The sequence below is a fragment of the Heterocephalus glaber genome, unplaced genomic scaffold, assembly GCF_053883595.1.
Source record: "Heterocephalus glaber isolate CG9 unplaced genomic scaffold, H.glaber_assembly_v1.0 deba00000546, whole genome shotgun sequence".
Lineage (NCBI taxonomy): Eukaryota > Metazoa > Chordata > Mammalia > Rodentia > Bathyergidae > Heterocephalus > Heterocephalus glaber.
The window spans coordinates 12,130,853-12,154,150 of NW_028258147.1; the positions used below are offsets into that span (position 1 = coordinate 12,130,853).

General features: G+C 34.8%; 1 protein-coding gene across 2 annotated transcripts in view; it reads right to left on the reverse strand.

The window, feature by feature from the left end:
• Nucleotides 1-427: 427 nt before the first annotated feature.
• Asb15 (ankyrin repeat and SOCS box containing 15) overlaps nt 428-23,298 on the reverse strand; it is a 33,229-nt gene continuing 10,358 nt past the window's right edge. Inside the window, exons 4-12 of one of the 2 annotated variants that reach the window (XM_004856472.3) lie at nt 21,480-21,588; nt 19,931-19,983; nt 19,707-19,838; nt 18,494-18,652; nt 13,474-13,719; nt 11,651-11,822; nt 9,483-10,053; nt 8,501-8,654; nt 428-2,902 (exon numbers count right to left, since the gene is read on the reverse strand). In XM_004856472.3, coding sequence (XP_004856529.3) covers nt 2,871-2,902; nt 8,501-8,654; nt 9,483-10,053; nt 11,651-11,822; nt 13,474-13,719; nt 18,494-18,652; nt 19,707-19,838; nt 19,931-19,983; nt 21,480-21,586 — 1,626 coding nt within the window. In that variant the 5' untranslated portion in view covers nt 21,587-21,588 and the 3' untranslated portion in view covers nt 428-2,870. The remainder of the gene's footprint in view (nt 2,903-8,500; nt 8,655-9,482; nt 10,054-11,650; nt 11,823-13,473; nt 13,720-18,493; nt 18,653-19,706; nt 19,839-19,930; nt 19,984-21,479; nt 21,589-23,298) is intronic. The other variant, XM_021237631.2, reaches the window with a different exon arrangement.

Consider the following 23,298-nt stretch of genomic DNA (forward strand, 5'->3'; position numbering starts at 1 on the left):
AGAATGTTTGGCTTCCCTGGGGCTAATTGGGAGGAACAGCTGTGGCCTCTCCCAGATACAATGACACACTCGAAGAGAAATAGAGTACTAATTAGATAGGAATTAATTTCTCTTTCCATCAGCCTTCTTAAAAATAAAAACACTGATAGAAAAGTCCAAAATGTGGGAAGCACAAAATCCATTTGTTTGGGATACAACAATTGCTTCTGTTCTTAAGCTAAGTGTTTCTACTACTTCACAGATGCTAAAATAACCAATTTCAAAACAGATATCATGTGCAGTTAATTTATATCTTTACATCCAAGAATTTCTTGAATATATTTATCCAAAATACATTACAGAAAATGTCAGTTTTGGTGTACTAGAGTTTAACATCTGAAGTATCATATAACAGACTTACACTCTCAGTATTATTTTTTATTTATTTATACCAATATTTGTAGATAACAATGCATTTTAACTACGACTAAGAAATCAACATAGGAATTAAGAAGTCATGTATACAAAACATTACAGCTCAGATTAAATGCATTAAAGTTTAATTTATGTAAGAATATATTCTCTAGAAACTACCAGAGGTTTAAACTATAGCCCTAATTAAACAATTTTATACTTATGTTCTAAAGATAACTGATTAACTGCAACTCAAGAAATTTACAAACCAGTGAGGCATTACTATTAAAAGAATATAGTTACTCAACATAAAAATGAAAATATAAGAAATGTACACTACTGAAGTCTAAGAATAATAAATTTAGATAATCAATTACTAGTATTATGCAACCAGTTCAGAAATTCAAAACTATCATTTCACCATGAGGTCGCTGATTATTTTTGTCTGGGTCTTGTATAACATTCATGCCCTAGGGAATATTTTTGTCTTTGAGGAGAGACTGGGAAACAAGACAGATGTAGAGCCTGCCCTGACAGAGCTTCCAGTCTAGCAGGGAAGAACAGATGGGCAGTTTCTTGCAGTTCAAGAAGTGTTGGGCCGAGGTCTCCCATCCTAGCAGAAGCTAGAGCTCAGTTGAAATCTTAGGAAAAAGTGAGTTAATCAGGTAAAGAGGAGCAGAAAGAAATGAACTCCCAGGAAGAGGGAGAAGGAAATGAACAGGCTTGAAGTGCAGAAACCTTGATCATCTACAGTAGTAGTTCCTGTGCAGAGGTTCTTATATAACTCACTAGACCACGGTGACATTTTCACTCATCCACAGAGAAAAGAGGACAGTGTGGTAAGTGCCTAAAATCATTCAATTTTAATGACTCAGTTTACAACATCTTTTCTAGCATTTAAAAAAATAGATGACCCGATTTTAGAATTAATAAAGCAAAAACTATGTATAAAATTTTCAAGTCTTGGCATCACTGTTAAAAGAATAATCCTCTGGAAGGCATATAATTAATAGGGAGAAAGGAAAGAGAGCCATCAAGAGATAAGAGTAAAGAGGAAGGCAGGAGTTAGATTACCAAGGGCCACGTGAGAACTTTGGACTTTATCCCATGAGCAATGGGAATGATTTTAACGACTTTAAACTCTACTTACATTTATAACAGGTAATTCTGGGGTGCTGTGTGTCAAGTACATATGGGACAGAGCAAGACAGCCAGCAAGCAAGCCAGATAAGTAGCACTGTATCATCCCAGGAAAAAGGAGCTCGGAGTCTGGCTTAGGATCAAACTGATGAGACTGAGCAGAAAAAGATGACTTCAGAAGACAAACTTAATGGTACTGGTGATTTGTTATAATGGGAGAGGAAATGGGGTGGTCAGTGCAGATGTCCAGTCTTTTTCCTTTGGAAAAGGAATTAATCATTGTTCCAGCTATTGAAATAGGGAATGTAAGAAAAAGAGCCTTTCTGTGGAGGAACATAGTGAGTTCACTTGGGAACATGTTGAATTTGAGGTGCCTTTGTGTTCAAATGTCCATTGGGCTGTTTGTCTATATAGGTCTCAAGCACCTGAGGGCAAGAGCTGAGATTAGATATAAGTCTTAGAATCACCAACAAAATGATTGAATCATGCAATAGATGAAATTTCCCAGAGAAGACATAATTACTAAAGGATTCACAGCAGATGGATGAGCAATGTGAAAGAAGACAGAGCAGCCAAGAAGGAAGGAGCAAAGCCAAGAAAACAAGGAATCTGTATAATGACAACCAAGGAAGGAAGTCCACTTCAAGGAGGCAGCTGCCAACAGTGTCAGGTGCTGTAGGCATCAACTAGAAGAGGGGCTGAGAGGTGCTCTTTCGATTTAGCAACAAGGAGGATGTCAGGATCCTTGAAAAGAGCTATGGAGGGAGCAGATACAAGGCCACGTAGTGTGAACCTGCAGGCTAGAAGGAGCTCTTTCCACAATGGTCTTTCAAAGGCAGAGGCAAAATGGCCCCCACAACTAGTGGGAGATGTGGGTTTAAGAAAGAGCTTATTTTCTTTCTTAAACATGAAAAGTTGATTATGAACATTGCATGAGCCAGTTGATAGGGAGAATTTGAAGATTTGTAGCCGGTGAAGATAATCAATAGAAATTCAAACGCAGTACAAGACACAGACTGTCTTTTAAAAAATGTCAATGTCTTTAACATTCCCATAAGGACACAATATACCTATAAGATTGTCAATGTGTTTAAATATACTTAAGAAAGTAAAATGATTCCAATAAATTCTCACATTTTAAAGGAATCATATTTTTAAAGATTTTAGAAATTGTGTTTTAAAATATTATTTTTAAGTTACAGCAATCTTAGCTCTTGTCCATAGAGATCATACTCTTTAAATAATATATATCTTTGAATAGCTGGTGGTAGAGGAAGCTTCTCCATGGAGGCTGGCTGGCAGAGTCGCTGAAGTCCCATAAGTCTTCGAATTTTTAATCAACATAAATGTTTTAACGAACAAGGATTCTCTAAAATGAATGGGAACAACAGAAAAATATGAATAATATTAATGGATTGACCTGAAAGCTACAGACTGTTTCAGAATAGCACGAATAGTGTCATTCTGAAAAGTATGTGTGCATTCTTTAAGAAGTGGTGATTTGGACTAAAATTCTTATTGCAGATAAGTTTCCTAGAATACTCTCTGAGAATATAAGCCCCATGTCTCTGGGCCAGGAGCAGAATCTTGCCCCTGGTGGATATTTGACTAAAATCTGTTAAATGAATAAGTGAACTTGATTTAAGAAAGTAAATGCTCATATTTCCTCCTGTTTAATTAAGTTAAAAAAATTTAGAACTGAATGATATACAGGTATATTTCTTTACTTCCTCTCTTTCCTACCAATCCAGGACACATCAATGCAAATGATTCCATAAATCATTCATGGTTCAACCTGAGGTTTGTTTCCAGTGTCTTTTTAATGATTCTTCAAATATCTGATGTTAGCCATTATTTTTAATTCTTACTTTATATTGCAATTCCTATACTGGTATAAGATCCAGCAAATGAACGCATGAGAGGGCAGCAAAGAACACAGGTTTAGACATAGACTCTGGACTCATCTTGGATTAAAATCCTGGGTTTATCCCTTAGTATTCATGTGACCTTGGGCAAGTTACTTAATCTCTGTGATTTTAACATTCCCATCTATGAATTATGGATAATTATAGGACCTATCTCATAGGGTCAGTTGAAGATTAAACAAGTTAATTTATATAAACTAATAGAAAAGTGCTTGTGTGCCTTGTATTCTTTCAATAAATATTAACTGTCAAACAATTCAGTAGTAACACAGATCACATTTCTGATACATTTGAGATTACAAACCTGCAAACTACTTTTTAAAATTTAAAACAACTTTTTCCAAAAATTACTGAGGCAAAATGATTGTTACCAAAATAGACAGGAAAAAAATCATCTTTATAAAAAATCACCACTATTTTTTCCTGAACAATTACACTGCCTTACTTATACCTGGAGGAATCCTGACATCCAGTGGTTGAATGGGATCATAACAATCAGTGATACAAGATTCCAACAACAAACACCTTTCTGGCTATATTCTCACTTAGAATGTCTTTTTAGAGTAGTTGAAATTGAGGATTCTTTTGCAATAAAAACATAAGGACAATTAATTCCCATTCAGAAAAAAAATCTATGCTGTCTAGACTAGAAAGTACTGTAACATTGAAGAAAGAGCCTGTATTTTTTTTTGGTACTGGGGATTGAGCTCCTGACCTTGTGGTTGTGCAGCAGGTGCTGGAAAGGAGCCTGTATTTTGAAATAAGACAGGTAAGGGTTTAAATCTTTGCTTTGTTATTTTTCTATGGCTAACTCTGGGAAATTAATTTATCTAATCCTCAGTGGTTTTTTTCTCTTTGCAATCTCAAAATAGCTTAAACTTTTTATTGAAAAATAAGATAAATACAGAGAAACAATTCACATAAATAGTTCCATAAGTTATTGTAAGTGATTTTTTTTATTGCCTTCCAGGTCTTGAAATAGACCTTGAAATAGAACTTTGTTGGCCACTCTAGAATTTCCTCTATAATCTTTCCAATGTTACTCTTCCTTCCCACATAAGTAGCTACTATTCCAACTTGTATAGCAATCGTTCCCTTTAGAGTTTTATCTCCTAAATGTACTATCCTTACACTGTAGCATTGACAACACCTTCTTAAAAATTTTTGATATATCCTTTAAGTCTCTTTTAATCTGCAGGTTCTCCATTCCATTTTAATCCTTCTAATCTTTGAAGAATCTAAATGATGTGCATTTTCCCACAGCCTGAATTGTGCTAATTGTGCTGTCACGGTGCAGTTCCATGTTCTACACTGTTGTCTCTATTTCTTGAAAGTTGATTGCTGGATTCAGAGATTTGATCAGATTAAAGTTTTATTTCTTCAGCAAAACTATGTTCTTTCTTCAGAGGCCACATAGTATGATATTAGCAGCTGTTAATGTTCAATGACTCTATCCATTAGCTTACTGGGGAGTGCAACAAAATGGTCATATCTATTCATATAATTTATTTTTTATTTATTATTTGAAATACTTTTACAAAAGAATGTTTTTACTCATCTACTTCTTGGTTACTAGTGGCACCAATCATACAAATAAGGAAGAATATACAGCATAAGTATTTTCTTTTATTAATTTCTCAAATTGATTTTCTGTCATTCTTTGGAGGTGACCAGTTTTTAAAATGTCATTTTAAAATGTGTTGGGTATGTTTCAACCAATTGAAGTAATTATCCTTTAGAAACTTAAATTTTGGCCAGTGGGAGTATCTTCAAGCTGGATCCTGAATTCTTTTGACAAGATTCTTGTACTCTTTGAGAGTATTTTTACTACCTGGTATTAAAAGGCATTCCACGTTCCTCTTGCACATTTTCTTCCCCAGATCTGGACTCACCCATTTCTCCAAGAAACTCTTGTTTCTTTTGTAGAAATTGGCATTTCCAAGCCAAAATCTGAATGCTCAGGTGTTTACTGCTACTGAGTTCATCACTATTTCTAAGCCTTTCTGTAGGCTGACACACACATGCGTGTGTGCGTGTAGTTATACACAGTGTACATGAACGCATATATTTTCAAGGTAAAATAGCTTATAAGATCATATTGATACTTCCAATTTAAATTAAGACTTCAGATTTTTTTTTAACATCTTCTGTCTTGCACCTGGATTTCCTTTCTTTTACATGGATGACCCTGAATCTCAGGATATGAAGAATAATGGAATTAGAATGTCCTTCATTCTCAGCATAACAACATTAAAGGTATGTAACTAGCAATATTTTAGAATATTTTAAATGAATATATATTAGTAAATATTATTTGATTTATTTACCAATATTTAAAAGTAAATATTTGTGCCATGTTGATGTTACCAGAGAATATTACCAGTGTACATTTATTGTATCTTCTACCTTTTAACTCTGTGTTGATATTATGTTGAATGTTAGTCCTATTGAATACTGGTCTTTATGTTGCTATCTTTCTAGTCATTTTGGGTTGATAAGGATTGTTTCTTAGTGGATTCTTTAATGGGAAATCATAGGAACAAATATTTCTTGAGTCCTTGCTTGCTGAAAATCATTTGCCTATATAGCCAACTCAAAGCCAGTTTTGCTGTTACCCATCCTTGGCTCGGATCTTCTTCTCTGGGGAGTATTAACTATGTTATTCCACATTTTTTAGCATAAAGTGTTGTTAATTAAAAGTTTAACATTAATATATATTAATCTAAGTTTTTTCCTCATATATCATTTGTTCTTTTGACCTATCTGCCCAAAGGATATGGGTAATTTGGAGTTTCAGATCTTTCTTTTTTATTGTGGAAGGTTTTTTTCTTGAAATTTAAAAAATTATATTTGTTTGTTTTCCTGGATTTGGTTTCCTTTTCAAGGAATACCGTATATAATTCGTATGTTGACTCTTTATTGTTTCTTTTCAATATTTATCAGTCTTTCAAATCCTTTTATTTATTTCTTCACTTCTGTTTTATTTTAAAAAGTTTTAAAATTTCATCTTCTATGTCTCTTAAGGTTTTACATATTGTGTTATTAGTTCTTGATTTTTTTCTAGTTCGGTCTTCATACTTGAAAATATTATTTTCTTTTATTTTGAATTACCTTCCTCAGTTCTATTACCTCGTTCTTTAATTTTCCTAATTTTGACCTATGTTGTTTTTTCATGAATCATTTTCCTATGCACTTTAGCTCACTTTTAAATAGAATGTTTAATTCTGATCAGTTTATGGTTTATGGTGTATTTTGTCTGTGAGAATATTATTTTGTTCCTCCTTTTTTTCTTATAACTATAATGAGATTTGACTGTGCTACTTTTATGTTGATCATTTTTATGTGAATTTAATTTTCTTAAATTTTTAGAAAAATGGTTAAGATAGCTCTTCTAAGTTTACTGTTTTTTTTCCTTCAGTGATCCCAAATCAGTTGAGTTGTTCCTTGAGATCTCCAGCTCCTGCTTGCCACCCAATTTTTTTCATATAGACCCTCTTTTGTTCCTGTCCTGTTTGGTTTTGATTTTACTTCCAATGAGGGCTTCAGTCCACAAAGGGAGCTCCAAGAGGTCAGTTTCAAGAATCCATAGGGTCAATACTGTTTGTAATTCTCTTTATTTGTAATAATTTAGTTCTGAAAATATCTACATTTATTAAGTATTTTTAATACTGTGGACACTATGCTAAGTACATTACATATTATTTCTCTCTGTTTCCCCAATCCCCCATTCTGGGATAAAACAAAACCCAGGGCTCAAGCATGGTCACCAAGTGCTCTACCACTGAGCCACAGCCCTAGCACCATTAATCATCTCTTTAAATCCTCACAGCAGCATTCTGAGGTAAAAGCTACAATAGCTCCACTTTGCAGTGGGAAAAACAAGGCATGAAAAGGATGATCAATTTGCTTAGTCGCCCAGGTAGTATGACTATCTTGGCTTTTGTTATAAAAAATAAAAACTCCTTCTCTTTTTGGAGAAATAAAAATAATATAATAAACCGTTGCTTGTTCCCATGAACACATTACATATGGACAAAATAAGCTATCAATTCTACTCCTAAGGAAGGCCAAAATTCCTTCTCGTCCTAGATATATCAGATTCTAGAGTTTAACTTCTATCTTTACAATATTGCATTAGTCATCAAACTTCTTTCTGTTTTAGTTGCTGAAAGTTTCTTCCACTATAGAACTCATTCCAGAAGGCTGATTTAGGTACAAGTGTCAGATTATTTAAATGTCATGTAACGTTCTATGGTGTCTTTTTAAACTCTATGAAATATCCAAGTAGGTTTTAGAAGTTTATTTTCTTAAACCTGTAATTTGAAGAGAAAACACGTCTAATCTATGACTTTTTTTCAAGGTTCTACTTGATTTAGAGTAATTAAAAATTTATTTTAAAATATTTTTAATTTTAATTTTTGAAGTTGTAGGGATCAAACACAGGGTCTTGCAATGCTAGACAAGTGCTTTACCACTGAACCCCACCCTCAAGTTCTCATGAAATTTTCATATGATTCACTTTCATGATTATAAGTTAGACTTTTACCTAGAGAATATAAAATGCCCTGCCTATTATAAAAGACTTTGATGGTAGGAATTTGTCAAAGATCTGAGAGAAAGCATGTCATAAAGAACAATCCAGTCTTTTCCATTCATTCATTTACTCTTTAAGTATTTATTAAATATTTACTACTCACTAGGTGTTTACTAAACCTTGAGAATACGAAAAAGAAGCATAATCTGTCTATGCCCAAATGGAGATTGTAGTCTACATATTATACAGTATTATGGAAGTTAATTGTTAAAAGAGCCCCAGACAAAATGTTAATAAAGCCATAGTATTACTATAAAAATCAAGAGTTGGAAATTATGAAGGAAACCTTAAAATTTGTTTCTTACAACAAAGAAATATTAAAAATAACTTTTAAAATACCCCAGATAATTCTAAATAGAGAGTGAAGAACTAAAGAATCAAAGACATTAAGAAACTTTCCTTATGTACATTTTTAATAAAAAATTATAGGCAAAACATTTGTTTTTACCCAATATTTGGCGTATCTCTGGCCATTCTCTCTGTACTTCTAGTGCAGACTTCAGTTTAGCACACAGAGGGACATAATCCAGGTAATCAATTAATACACGAATAACGCTGCCTACCAGGTGTTTCATCCAAGGAACTGTAATAAACTCACAGAACTGAGAGAATTGAATTGAATTTAGTAGTATTCTTAGTATACCACACATATGTAGCACTCAATTTTATTAGGAAAAATATACTCTGTCTTTTTATAGGAAATAATGGATCACTACTAGTAATGAACAAAAATGAAAAAATAATTTACTTGCCTGTTTCTGTGAACTGCTAACCCTGGAGACTGGCATGACTTTTATGTGACTATAATTAACACAATTTAGAAGAATCATATTTTTCCCTATCTGGCACCAATATCCACCAAATAAGCATTAAGTGATTAATTGCATACATTTTTATATTCTATATTTAGTTTCAAAGTCAAGAAAAATAAGCAATATATTTTCTTGGGTAACTTTATACTTATGTCTTCATATTGCAAACAAAAGAAAATCAAGAAATGCATAAAAATTAAAATTGATTTTTTTTTTCCTTATAACATCCCTAAGTGAGGGAAAGTTTATGAGTTAGGCTGCAGAATACCAATTCTCCTTAACAGCACATGAAACATAGTCCAGGATAGAGCATAGGTTAGGCCACAAAACAAGTCTTAACAAATTTAAGAAAGTCAAAATTGGGACTGGGGATTTAGCTAGAAAGTCAAAATTATGTCAAGTATCTTTTCTGAGCATAGTAATATAAAACTAGAGATCAACAACCAAAAGAACTTTGGGAACCTTACTGATACCTAGGCCTGAAACAACATGTTCTTGAGCAACGATTGGGTAAATAAAGAAATCAACAGGGGAAAATAAAAAATAATAAAATTTTCTGAGGCAAATATAAAAGTTAGGACAATAACCTGATATGCAGAAGAAAGGGATGTAACTCACCGGGTTATCTTTTATTACACAAGATGTCCATCCTGGCATTACCTCTTCTTCTATTTCTGCCCATACAAATGAATTTCCAAAGATGTCCCCATGCATGCAATCAAAGCACATCTCCACTTGATAGCCATTATTCAGCAACAGCCTCAGCATAACCTCATCATTTAGGGCATACTGAATGGCACTGGGGAAATGAGTGTCATTCACATGCATAAAATAGCAATTGACATTGGCTCCATGTAAGAGAAGCAGCCGGACAATTTCATGATTATTGGCCCTCACTGCCACAAGCAGACAGTTGAGGGGATCCAGGTTTGGGTCTGCACCTGCAGCCAGAAGGACTTCTGTGCAATGGATGTCGTTATTAGAAACGGCAAAGTATAGTGCAGTCTTCCTGTCATCATCATAGCTCTGGGAAATGTGGTCTGCAAGTAGCATGTTGACATCAAAACCACTTTCAATGAGCAGTTCGAGGCACTGTGCATTCTGTCCATCTGCTGCAGAGTGAACTGGAGTTAGCCCACTTTTCCAAATTGCATTTTTGGATGTTACTGGGATAAGATATTTCAGTGCACTGAAACAAACAAACAAATATCTCTCAAATATCCACGAGGTATAAATAAAATTAAGAAACTAAATAAATTGTTTTCCTCACTAGAAAAGTAAATGTGATTTGCCTAATTTCTCTTATTTTTTCTGCATAACCTTATATTAAAATATTTAACCTTTGTCCATCAAGCTCCTACTATTTTGTTTGATGTAATTTAGTTCAGTTTTGATTATCTTCCTCTTTCAAATACTCCCAGGGGACATACTGGGTCTTATATGTTTGGCTTTAGATACGAGTCCTAAGGATTCCTCCCACCTTCCAATTCTTCTCTGAATGATATAATTTTTATTAGCAGCTGATACTATTTAATAGAAATATTTTGAAAAGCTCCTCTGGTGGCATGAAAGAAATCTTCATAATCTTGACTATTAGAACCATGGCATCATAGGAAGTGAGAGCTGCAATCAAACTTGAATGACATTTAGAATAACCCCTTCTCTTAACAGAAGAGTGAAGTCTCTAGGGTGAAAACGACTTGGCTAAGATCACATAGTTACATGTAGAGACTGGAATTTTGACCTTAAGATTCATATTAATTATTTCTTAACTGACTCATAAGCATTCTATTATTTAATATTGGCCATGTATATATCCTATCTATTTCTATATAACTTGCAATTGAATTTTTAACCAAAAGAAGAGTCTTCATTATTCCATCAAACTTACATCAGTCTCATTGAAATAACTGACCTCAGCTTATGTTTCTAAGTACATGTGATAAATAGTTGTGAATTTCACACCTGACTAACCAAATAGACATGCATAAGAGACACAAGCAAGGATAACTTAATCTCTTGTGCCTAATTCAGTGCTACCATGTGTGAATTTATGAACACTGGGAGTAAATCCAGGTTAACTTTAACAACATGTCATTTAACATCAACTATGCATCATTAGCGCTTAGCCAATGTGGCCACTGAAAATGATAACACATAATCACATCAAAGTTTTTGAAGTTATGAAATATATCTAATTGCCTAAAACTACCTCTTACAGTGGGTATTTAATAAAGTGATTCTAGATTTATACTGGTGTGTTGATAACACAAGATTTAAAAATGCGTTCAACTAGTTGTATGGAAAAAAGAAATTAAACTTATAATGAAATTTTCTATTCAAGAATACATTTACCTTTATACCATAATATCCTGGAGATGCTAGGAAATAGAATAATTTATAATATTGTTACAAATTTTAATCCTTTGTCAAGGGCAAAATTTTAGAAACTCCGTAGACTTTTGTTACCATGTTTTAAAATATACACTCTTGAGCAGCTTGTACAAAATTTTCAATTATAACTTATTCCATCTAAAAAGAGAATAAAAGAGCATTTCTTTTCACTAGTAAAGTAGTATAAATTGATTTTGTTCAAGTACAAGGACATAATAAGACAGAAGAAAATCAAACAACTTCTAAGCATTTAAATACAAACCTTGTGAATATTTTGCCTATTTCTCTTTGGATTTGGGGCAGCATTGTATACAGAGATGTGTGTGATTATACTGTATACACAATTTTGGCACTTTTAGTATAAAGTTATCACCTGATAATGCATTACTCACAGATAATGTCCCTCATAGGCAGCTCGGTGTATGGGAAGATGCCCTGCTCTGTTAGGTACATTTCCGCTTCCTCCATATTCCAGCAGGAGAGCAATACAGTCAGGATTACCACCTCCTGCTGCCTCAAACAACACTGATGCCCCATCATCCGCCAAAGCAAACACATCACCACCTGGAAGTATAAACATGTGGCACAGGGTGACTGAACAGCATTGCTAAGATCATTCCTTTAAAAACAATCTGTTGCTTTCTTTTCTGGTTAGAACTTAAAATTAAACCAACAAATTAATGTCAACAATGGACAAATGATTCCAGGAAAAAGGAATCATTAGACTTTTAAAAATAATTAATGACAATAATTAACACTATCTACTTCAACAAATATTTATTGACTACACAGTGTGTAAAAACGGTATGTATGACCCCAAAATGAATTAAATTTGACTATTAATTTTAATGGGGAAATGAAACAAAACATCATTAGAGAACATAAATGGTACAACACTCCAGCAACATCAGTACTAGGAAGCATAGTGCAAGAGCAAGAGGACTGGACCTGAGTATGGTTAAGGCCAGTGATTTACTGCTATGCATCTACATATCTGCATCTGTAGGGGAGTAATACATATTATTTCATATGGATTCATATGATGTATAAATGAGGTTACATTGAGACAATTTAAAAAACATTGGCTCATTCCCCATAGATAGTACTTGGGGATTATGTGATCATCCTAGGCTTCATTTACAGCTGAGAAAACAAGAGTAGATGAATTTTTAACATTTTGGGTGAGTCGTGTGGCATATTTTTAAAGTGATCATCCCAGAACATATTACTCACGGATGATGTCCCTCATAAGCACCATGGTGTATAGGGAGATGCCTTGCCCCAGTAAGGTTTATTTTTACTTCCTCCATAGGAGAAAGGGATAGGAAGGTAGTGGCAGCTGGCAGAGACAAGTTTAGGAATTGGGTGCCTTAACTCTTAGTTGTATAGTTATACAAAACACTTTAAGGTTTTAAAGCAGGGCAAGGTCACAATCTGTTGGGGAAAAATAAGGTAGAATTTAGAGAGGAGGTGTTTCAAGGAATTGACTTTGAGTTTTACTGAAGTGTATTCTAGGGGAGGGCAAGGATCTAATCCAACCTAGACAGAGGGAATATCAGGTGTATCTGGGAATAGTGATATTCTATTTTGGCTGGAATATAAGGATACAAGATAGGAGTAGTGAAGCATAAGCCCAGAAAAACGATTCAACTTGATGCAGTAAAGGCTGTTGTAATGGTCCTTTAAGGAGAAGATCCTTAATTGCAGTATTCAGCACATACAGGGAGACTGAAAATCTGGAGAATTGTGAGGAAATGAAATCTCTGGTCCAGAGAAGATGTGAGAGATGCCAAGGATGGCAGCTGGATAGCAAGGAGAGGACAGAAGAGATCTTTTAGGACTTCACAACTGATTAAATTGAAAAATAAAATGATGGAGAAATTAGAGATAAACCTAACTTTCCAGACCTGGTTGAGATATATTATTATACTGGGATGTGGGAAAAGAGGAGGGATTCAGGGTAGGCGAAGACACAGGTGAGACCTGGGTGGAAACCAAGCTGTCTCTAGACAGAACAATTAGAGTGGAGCTTGTAGATCGTACAGGGCTTATTTGAGCAGTAGAATAGGGGTTTATGGTGGAGGCAAGGGATAGATGTGAGAGCCTCATGCTTAGTTACATTCATGGGTGGAAGAGGAGCCCAAGAGGACTGGAGCAGAGGAGAGACCCAGAGGCAGGAAAGACATAAAGGAAGTGGTAATTCTTTTTCACATACCTTTGTGGATTAGATGTTCTAAAACATCACAATGCCCATGCTCTGCAGCAACGCCTAGTGGTGTGACTCCAAATCCATCTCTCAGGTGGACGTTGCCTCCATTGTTTAGTAGCAGAGATATGATATCTTTTCGGCCTTGCTTGGCTGCTTCATGCATTGCTGACCATCGCTTGACACAGGGTTGGTCAAGGCTGGTGTTGTGTTTAATCAGAGCAGATACCATGTCAAAGGAGCCTTTTTTAACAGCTTGAAAATGATTTTTAAAAAGAACAGCCAACAGCAGACATATTAACATGAATAACATAAATAGTATTAAAGTAACTATCAAAATTAATATCAAAATAGATATTAGCTATTAATTTTTATTGTACAAAAGAATATTGTATATCATGTATCCAAATTTCTATTTGTGGAGTATAAATACTGAGGATGACACTATCTTTTCTTTAAGGCTCAGAGGATGGTAAGAGTTTTGTAGAAAATGCTCATCACCAGGACAGGATGTTGTGTATAGTTTTTCCAAACTTCAGTCTGTTCAATAACAAAGTGGGGGCATTGGGTTGTATAAGCTTATGTATGCAAAGTGCTAGTATAGTACCCAGTACATAACAAGAGATCAGTAAATTGTTCGTATCATTTTATCATTTGCAGAAACTTGGCACTCCATATATATGCGATGTTTATGAAGTGTTCCCCCATAGAAATGGGTTTTCTTTTTTCCCCCCACCAATGATAGCAGTAAGCATTGAATGGACTTTTCTAAACTTTCATGGAGACCTAACAATAGGACTGTGAACAATCTAGGCAGGTCAGCTGTTCTAAATGGATGAAGTATGCGACAGTCAGTGACTAAACCAAATGTCTCTCTGCTCTGTCCCTCTGCTTGTCTCTAATGGTTGAAACTATACTGTTAAAAGTCTCTTTTTCTTTTTGTATTATTAGTAAGTTGCCTCTGTTAATATTTAAATACTTCCAAAAGGTAGAATTTTTTTTTCTTATAACCAAGTAAAAGTCTTAATAAAGGGGCCAGGGATTTAGCTCAGTGGTTTCGCCACCTGCTGCGCAAGCACAAGGACGGGAGTTCAATCCCCGATCCAAAAAAAAAAAAAAAAAGTCTTAATAAAAAAATGGATCACTTAGACTTCCCCGTTCATTCATTTGTTAGTCATCCATTCAGTTTGCTCTCTGTGTTGGGCAGGGACGTCCTTCTAGAGAAGAAGCCTATTCTGTCTTCTGTTTCAAGAGGCTCAAAAAGTGAATTTTTCTAGGAAAGGCAGGAGGTGTGAGATCACACACAATATTCTGGGCAGGAAGGAGGTAGAACAGAAAGGATCTCTGGCTAAGGGGAGGGAAATGGCTCCAAATAGTGTGATAGTGGGGTGAAGACAAATTTTGCTTTCTTCATCTGGATGCAGGCTCCAGTTTTTCCCCTGTTTACTGCCTAAAGTAGAATCTGTTGACAAATGCCTCTCCTCGAGTGGCCCATCTGCCACTGGCAACTCTAATTGCGGTCAATTACCTCATCCTAGCTGTGTGACTGCAGAGCAAACTCCAAGCGAGCTAAACGAACTATGAAAAGTGTGTCCTCATTTATCTCCTTGCTTTTTATAATTGGAAAAAAAGTATTAAAATAATGAGCCTCTTCCCTCATGATCTGTTTTCCTTTTGCTTCACTCAAGAATATATTGCATAGCAATATTAATCTTTCTTCATGAAGCAACAACATACAAATGCCATATTCAACTAAAAATAATTTCTTAAAAGTTAAAACTTAACTTCCTATTTAATGCTTTGGAGTCAAGGACATATTTTCAAGAGAAATAGGACAAATTGTGAGAAATGCCTCCCAAGCTAACCTATAAAGATATTTTAAACAATAAATGACAGAAATAATAAAAACTATAAAGGCACCATTTTGGAATAATATAACTCATTAAGTAAAATGATAATGAAAAATTTCTGAAGTTTTATATATATAAATTACATATTTTAATTCTTTTTTTTTTTTTTTTTTTGGTACCAGGGATCAAACTCGGGTCCTTGGGCTTGCAAGGCAGGCAGCAGAACCACTGAACTAAATCCCCGGCCCCATATTTTAATTCTTTAGAATTTAAAATTCTAAAATTCAGAATTCTTTAGAACTTTTTCAGAAACTTTTTAGTTTTTTAATTTTTAAATTTATATCTTTGATAGCAAATGCTTAAAGAATACCAAGCTTAAACTGAATTTAGGAAGTGATATGGGAGACTTTGCCTAAATTATAGGCACTTTTGAACATTTATAGTTGGTTGGCTTTTCTTTTTTATTATTAATTCGTCATTTCTTTTCTTTTTCTGGATATGTGTACATTGCTCATGTAACTTACTTATTAGCTATAAATGACTCTCTGACTCAGAGAACAGACAGAGAAGAGTTTTCGGAGGTATCTGGACAAGGATCAGAAGACTGAAAGTGGAGATGAAGTGAAGAGGATGTGTATCGAAAGAAAATGTCAGAGTGAAAAGAAGTCACGCATACACGGGGAAGGTCGTGAAGGATGGAGTGGAGTGGCCTGGGATGTTATTTCAAACACTTTCAGAGCTTCTTCCCACCCAGGGCTCCACTGGCCAGGATAGGCTTGTGTCTCTCCAACTGTGTAAAGTGACACCAAGTTGGGGGGTGGGATGGACAAAGACAGAGTACAAGTGGAAAAAAGGCCTTAATAAGTGCAAGATCACCACAAATCTGATATCTCCTACTCAACAAGTAACCGTGCAACATGACTGTGATACATCAAAGTGCCCTAAGTAAAAGCCAGATGGCTGATAGAGGTCACTGAAGGGACCAAAAGTAATTTTAGGGTTTTTTTCTCATCTATGGATATTCTGTAAATAGATACAAAGGTGATGACATCAGGCTAAGAAGAATGATAAAAATGGAATTATACAGAAAAAGGAACAATACTTTTCCCCTTTCTTACCTCCCCCATAAGTTAACGGACTATTTGTAGCACATTTCACCCAATAATTCTTTATTTGCAAAGTAAAATAGCATACAACTCTGAAAATATGTCCTTTTTGCAGGAATCAAAAGTTATCTATAAAAAACATCAAATTCATGGATGTCACTGCAAATATCCATGGCATACACTAGTTTTTAAATAGTATTACAGATCATATTAATAGTGATAAAGGAACCCAGAGTGGACATTCTACTTAGTGTCTGTAGAACCTGCCTAGGAAAAGAGCTCTGGGTTACTAATGAAAGTCACAGTGTTATTGTGACATACAACCTGGTTAATATGTGTGCAGAGACTACTGTCTGTTCCTCTATTACCCCTTTTCCTTTTAGCAACATGTTGACTGGTTACGGGCCATCCAGGTAGGAACTAAGTATCGCAACCTCCCTTAATTGTTGATGGGACATAATCTGAACAAACGCAATATGACTGGAACTGCTTTAGGCAAGGTCTTGGTCATCTTCTTAAGCTGGAGATGCAGGCTCAGGGCTTCTGCTCTTCTCTTGCCTGCTTGCTTCCTAGGAAATGGTGACATCTGGAGCAATCTCAGAAGCCTTTATCATGATGGCAAAGCCACCTTGTCAACCCTGGACCTATCAGCTCTAAAATGTGGTTTGAAAATGACTTCTTTTAAAGTCATTTTTATTCATTTCCTTGCTTTATATGTCTTTTTTGTTGTTGTAGTTGTTACAGAAGATTTGCCAGTACCGTAACTACCATAACTCAATTGTTTGTTCTAATCTGAATTTAGGAAAACTGAAAATCCTGACATGGGGCAAGAGTAAGTGAGGAACAATCAGCTCAGATTGACATCACACTCCCCATTGAATCAATCACTTCTGTGTTCCTGAAGACTCAATTCAAAGAGTTTAAGCTGTTTGAAGTCTCTGTATATTCACTACCTGTTTATGTACCTAATTCACAGTGATACACATATTTAGTACAGCATTTACAACACGATTTTTTTCATTTACAACACGATTTTTTTCATTTACAACATACATAGCTCTCCTACTAGAACAGTGATGGTGAACCTTTTAGAGCTTTCAATGATACAAACAGCCTGCTGTAGCATGTCTACCATAAGTTTGCTACCACTGTTAGATTCTTTGAGGAAGATTAGTCCATTCATCTTTGTATACAGGCTGCCCTGAAGAGCATCTGGTTTAATGTGACTTCTCAATGCATTCTTATATTGACGTTGCTGTATGTGGGCCATCTAATGAAAATATTTTACTAATGTTATAACTATTCCAAGTTTCTTTAAATCACAGTGTCACAGCTAGGATAGAATCCCACAGATCTCATCTGTCAAAGCCCAAATTCTTGCTCCATCATTTTACAGTCTATATGAGAAAGGAAATATCATCTCTGGTCACTTGAAGTTAATCTCACCTCTTTCTGCTTCCACAAATAGTCCTCTCAATTCTCATTGTTCAACAAACAACAGGATTTACAGCCTGAGAAGAAGCTGATTAATGATACCTTCAGATGTGTCACCCTTCCTTGGTTGTGTTACAGTTGTGACCTCCTCATAGGTTCCAAGTTCTGTATCTGTTCCTCAGAATTTGCTGCTTCTACTTCCTTCCAGTTTTGTCTGGTTGTTCTGATGGGGACCTGTTGTCTGTCATTGGAATCTCCAGTCTGATCTCTTTCTTTTGGTTCTGTGTTTCACACAGAGTCCTCTTTCCAACTGGACCCTACCTAGAGAGTACTGTATTCCTTTAGACTTGACATCTCTGGTCTAATTAAACTAGTTCAGACCATTCCTGATTTGATGCACTCTCTATAATTGAGACATAGCTATCTTTCTACAGGTTGTTGCTATTTTCACATTACCTCTTTCTGGGATAGGAAAACAAAACCAGAGGACCGGTGAAATGGGGGTTAGACAAGGAGCTCAGAGAATGGAAGGAATTGAAGTTACATAATTCTAGCCAGTACTCAGTGGTTTCCAATAAATACTTATTAAATTATTATTTATTTCAAACTAAGTAAGTTTTAGAAAAAAATGTCATTTACCAATCAGAAGAGGTGTCTCTCCTTTATTATTTTTGGTGTTGGGACATACTCCCTTTTCTAGTAAAGTCTTTACATTTTCCACCAGACCAGCTTTAACTGCCAAAGTCAAGGGCGTTTCTCCATCACAGGTCTTGAATTCCCAGAGTGTCTTATAAGATGCTGAGATGTCAAAGAATTGTGTTAAAAAATTTTTAATATTTACTTAAACTATATTGCATACATTAGGATAACTCAATATTATACACATCAGATTGAACAGTCACTTGATGATAGAGGGAAGACTAAAAAGGAGATATGACAGAAATTTGCCAAATAATGGTGAAGATTAATAGACGGACATAGACTGCTAATCAAATTGACAGCTAGAAAACCGATAGATATGTCTAAAGATATTTTTTTAAAAGCTGCTGATTCTTACATCTTGATACCTTGTAAAGCAACTCTCCAATCCCTCCTTTTATTATTTAAATTGCATCTGAAATTTTTTTTGTTAAATAAGATGCATGAATGTGGAAATAATGTATTTGAATCAATGTGTCAGAATGTTAGAAAAAATAAAGCCTTTCATGTCATCTATATCAGTCTGTCTAGTTGTCTGGCTTTCTAGTTGGCTGGATGGCTAACTAATTTTCAGGTATTTCTTATTATCTCCTAAAACAGAAGTATGTGGTAAGTAACAATGAAGTTTAAAAGATAAGGCTCTCTCAAAGTTCAATAACATTGTGTTATAACACAAGAGTTATTATTCATGTTTAATATTGGGTTGATTGATGGCAATATTTGATAATGGGTACATTTAGAAAAACTAATGGGTGTAAGTACTACTTGTGGCAATACATAATAATCTTTGGTAATTAATTAAATCAAGCAATAATTCAAGATGAAAGATTAAAACATGGCTTTCAAAAGAAAAATGCTTTATGTTTGAATCAAATAATTCACAATGTATAAAGTCTTTTATCACTTACGATTGATAACAACACATTCCTACCAATCTTTCATATTCTTAGATTAAAGGATGCAAAGGGTGAACCCCAAATATCACAAAATGTGCTAAGTTTTTGGACTCTGAGTTTAAAATATGGGCACTACCTTTTTCAAATTCCAAATAACCTTTCATTCTGTTTCTTATTTTTGCTTGTTATGTTCATTGGGAATAATCATAACTTTATTGTTTTGCTGTAGTTTAATCAAAAGGTATATGCTCTCTTACCATCTAGAACAATTTCAAGTATCTGTTGAACAGGTTGAGTGACAGCTTCGTGCAGTGGAAACCACCCTTTTTCATCAGCTTCATCCAGTGCATACTTGTATTTCATACATTCCTGGAGCTCAAGGATGTGACCTAAATAAAAACATGTATACTGAATGACACAGCTCTGCCTCTGGAAGGTGGTTTCTCCAGTTTATCCTTCTGTAAACAGTGCACCCATTTACCTTGTTTTATGGCCTCTGTGAGTTTTCTGTTTTGGTCACTTAGTGGCACAAATCTACCAGAAAAGAAAAAGAAGCCATATTTATGCTAGTGGTATACTTTAAGGAACCCAAATTTTAAATTTACATTGAGTATTTGGGAATAATTGTAATAAAATCTAAAGGAAATGCACACAAACTGATTACATCCATTTTTAAAATGTAAATGCCTGAGTCAAATGCAGAATATATTTTTTGATATACCAGATTTAAGAACACTAGTAAAGATTATAAAAGATATGGTACTATGTCTAAGGTCTCCCTCAGCAGTGAAAAAGGAAAACATGATCTATTCAGCATCAGAATTACTGGGTTTAGATCTCAGCCTGATTTTGTGATCCTAGGGAAGCCTAGTACTCTCTCTGGGTGTTCATTTATTCATCTATTAAATGATCAGATTAAGTAGGATCATCAAAGCTTCTTCTAACTTTGAAAACTATACTCAGTAGGTGTTTGTTGTTTGGAATGTAGTAATTGCTAATAGACACTTACTTGGGAGCTCATGGTTCACATCGCAAATTAATTTTTCATCAGATAATCTACAAGTGAAAACTGAACAAACTCCCAGTCACTGGAAAACAGGTCGTGATTTAAACCCTCATGGCAATTCTCTGGTTTTGTGTGTGTGAATTAAATAGGAACATGTAATTTCATGAAAACATTTAACTATACTAATAGAAATATTTACTAGCATTCTAGAGTTTTAATGCCTTCCAGGAAACTCTCAAGTTCTAATATCTACTGATGGTGAGGGAAATTTTTAAAAAACTAGAAATTTAAATGTATTAAGTCCATTTTAAAAGCTCAAAAGTAATAATTTGATAGCACTGAGTCTATTTAAAAGCATTACTCAATTCCAGAATATAAGATTGTAAATATGAATGTGAAGATTCTAAATATAGAATGTGAAAGTAAACTAAGGTTTATTTTTTTCAGAAATATGTGTTATTCAAGGCAGAAATTTACTTTTGCAGTTTTAGACTCCGTAACTCCTACTTATCTAATATGTTAATTAAATGCATATTTTAATTTGTTCATTTATAAGGATTACCTGAGACAGTAGCAGAATGTGCTGTATTATGCTCAGATCTCTGTCTACCTATCTATACATTTGTTGTATAAACTATACTTGCAAATTTGTTCAAATTATACATTGTCTTTTTCTTTTTCTTTTTTTTTAAGAGTAGGAAAAATTTATTGGGAGAAAGAAAGCTTCTGCCTAAGAGAGACAGAAGGGGGACTGGAAAGTGGGTTCCCCCTACACATTATCTTTTTCATTCCCTATTACTTTAGAAAATAGGAAATTCTATCCAATCCTGTTCAACTAGAAATTTTCTATTTTCCACATGAGGTGGAGATTTGTAGAAGATTGGAGTATTAAACTCTGTGCACAATGGCCTTTGCAAGGCAGTTAGATTTTCTGCTAGAAAAAAAGGGAAACATTCCCCTAGAGGAAGAGGCGGGATATGAATGCCATAGGAAATTTTTTGAGGATAGTGGATTAGGATGCTACCTTTCAGGATGAAATACAGTCTGACTGGCTTCAATGGATTCTTGAATACTAAGCTGAATATCATAACTTGTAAGAGTATCTTCATTGAGGTCATCATTAGGATCCATACCTGGATATAATTTTGAAAGAGGCAATTTTTTATTATCAACAAATAATACTGAACATCAGGCAGGATTAACATTACAAAAGCAAAATGAAAAACTAAAGTGCATTTACCTTTCCCCATTTAAGAAATATAAATGCAGTTAACATTTTAATCAATATATAGAGTCCATTTTCTTAACTTGGATGTTCTAACTGTTGAAACCTTCAATTACTGGCCCATTGAGCATCTTTTAAAAATTTTTACTTTCTTTTCAGTGTTGGCTGCAGTTGAGCTTATAAGAACTCTCTTTTTTGCAAGTTTCTGATCCATACTAATTTTGGCCTATTTACAGGGCACATTAGAAGTTTAAAACTCAACCTAAAAAAAGACGGGTCAACGGCATTAATGGAGAACAGTGATTCGTTCACATTTTTACAGACCTGCAGTGGTCAGTTGTAAGGTCTGGCTGGGCTCAGAGCATCATTAGAACAGTTGAGATAAGAATCTTCTTAACTCCATCTGTTGACCAGCATTCCTGCTGTACATTTCCCACTTATTCTCCCATATAATTCTGTCTATCCATTATTAAGCCATTATAAGCTTCTCACTGGTCTATCTCTTCTGAGGATAATATACAAAAATGTAAATTATTCTTCATTGGCTTATTTCTTCCAAATATCAACTAGAAGAGTGAATATTTATTTTTACTATTGGGTCAATTGTTTTATTCTATTTGGTGAGAAAATTAGTAAGTGTAGAAATAAAAATAATTCTACAGATAGGTCTACTGAACCAATATGAAAGTATCTAGAGTTAGTAGTACTTTTCAAACCAAAATATATTCTCTGTATAAAATTTTATATTGTAGTATGTCTTTTCAAGGGGGAGAAGACAAAAACTCTGTGCAGGTGATTTGCAAAACACAGCTAACATATGACGTACAACTCTTCTCATTCTTCAAGGTTAGATGGTCTTAAACTCCAGGCACAGTTCTAAACATGCTCAAAGCCAAGGTTCCCTGACCTCTGGATGGGGTGCACACAAACTCAATAGCATCATTAGGATTTTATTGTTCACCACTTCAGAACAGAGGGGATGTAGAGTAGTGATAGTATTCAGAGGTCACTGAGGTGGTAGCAGAGCTCCACTAAGCCAAGCACTCCTCACTCTGGGATATTTCAGCACCCTACAGGTCTTCCTTGCCAAATAGATCTATTTTACTTTTTACTAAGTGTTTATTTGTTCATGGTTTCCTCCCTCTGGAAGTTAACTACATAAGAACAGGGAGTTAGTCTGCAACCTCAGTTTGCAGAGAAACATAGACTCATGGTTTTATGGTCTCTAAATGCACGTGGAATGACTTAATGAGTTAATAAAATGACACTGGAACATAAACCAGGCTCTGCTTTGTTCTTACTATTGACCATTTCTCTCAGGAATGGAGTTTCTTCCACCTAACCAAATTTGATTGCTCATTGTGCTTGGCTTCATTTCTCTCACTTCTGTGCTTTTATACCCACTTCCTCTTTGTTCATACATGAGGTTCCCAGCTGTTTGACGACACCCATGGGCCCCACTGCTCCATGCCTGGCCAAAGACTGCCCTTCTATTGGAAGCCCTTACTGGAATTCACTTCCTCTCCAGTCTTCTTTATCAGTGAATATTCCTTCTTATGTAACATTTTCCCAACATCTGTATTTATACTCATTCTAATTTGCTTTGCATTTTTTTCAC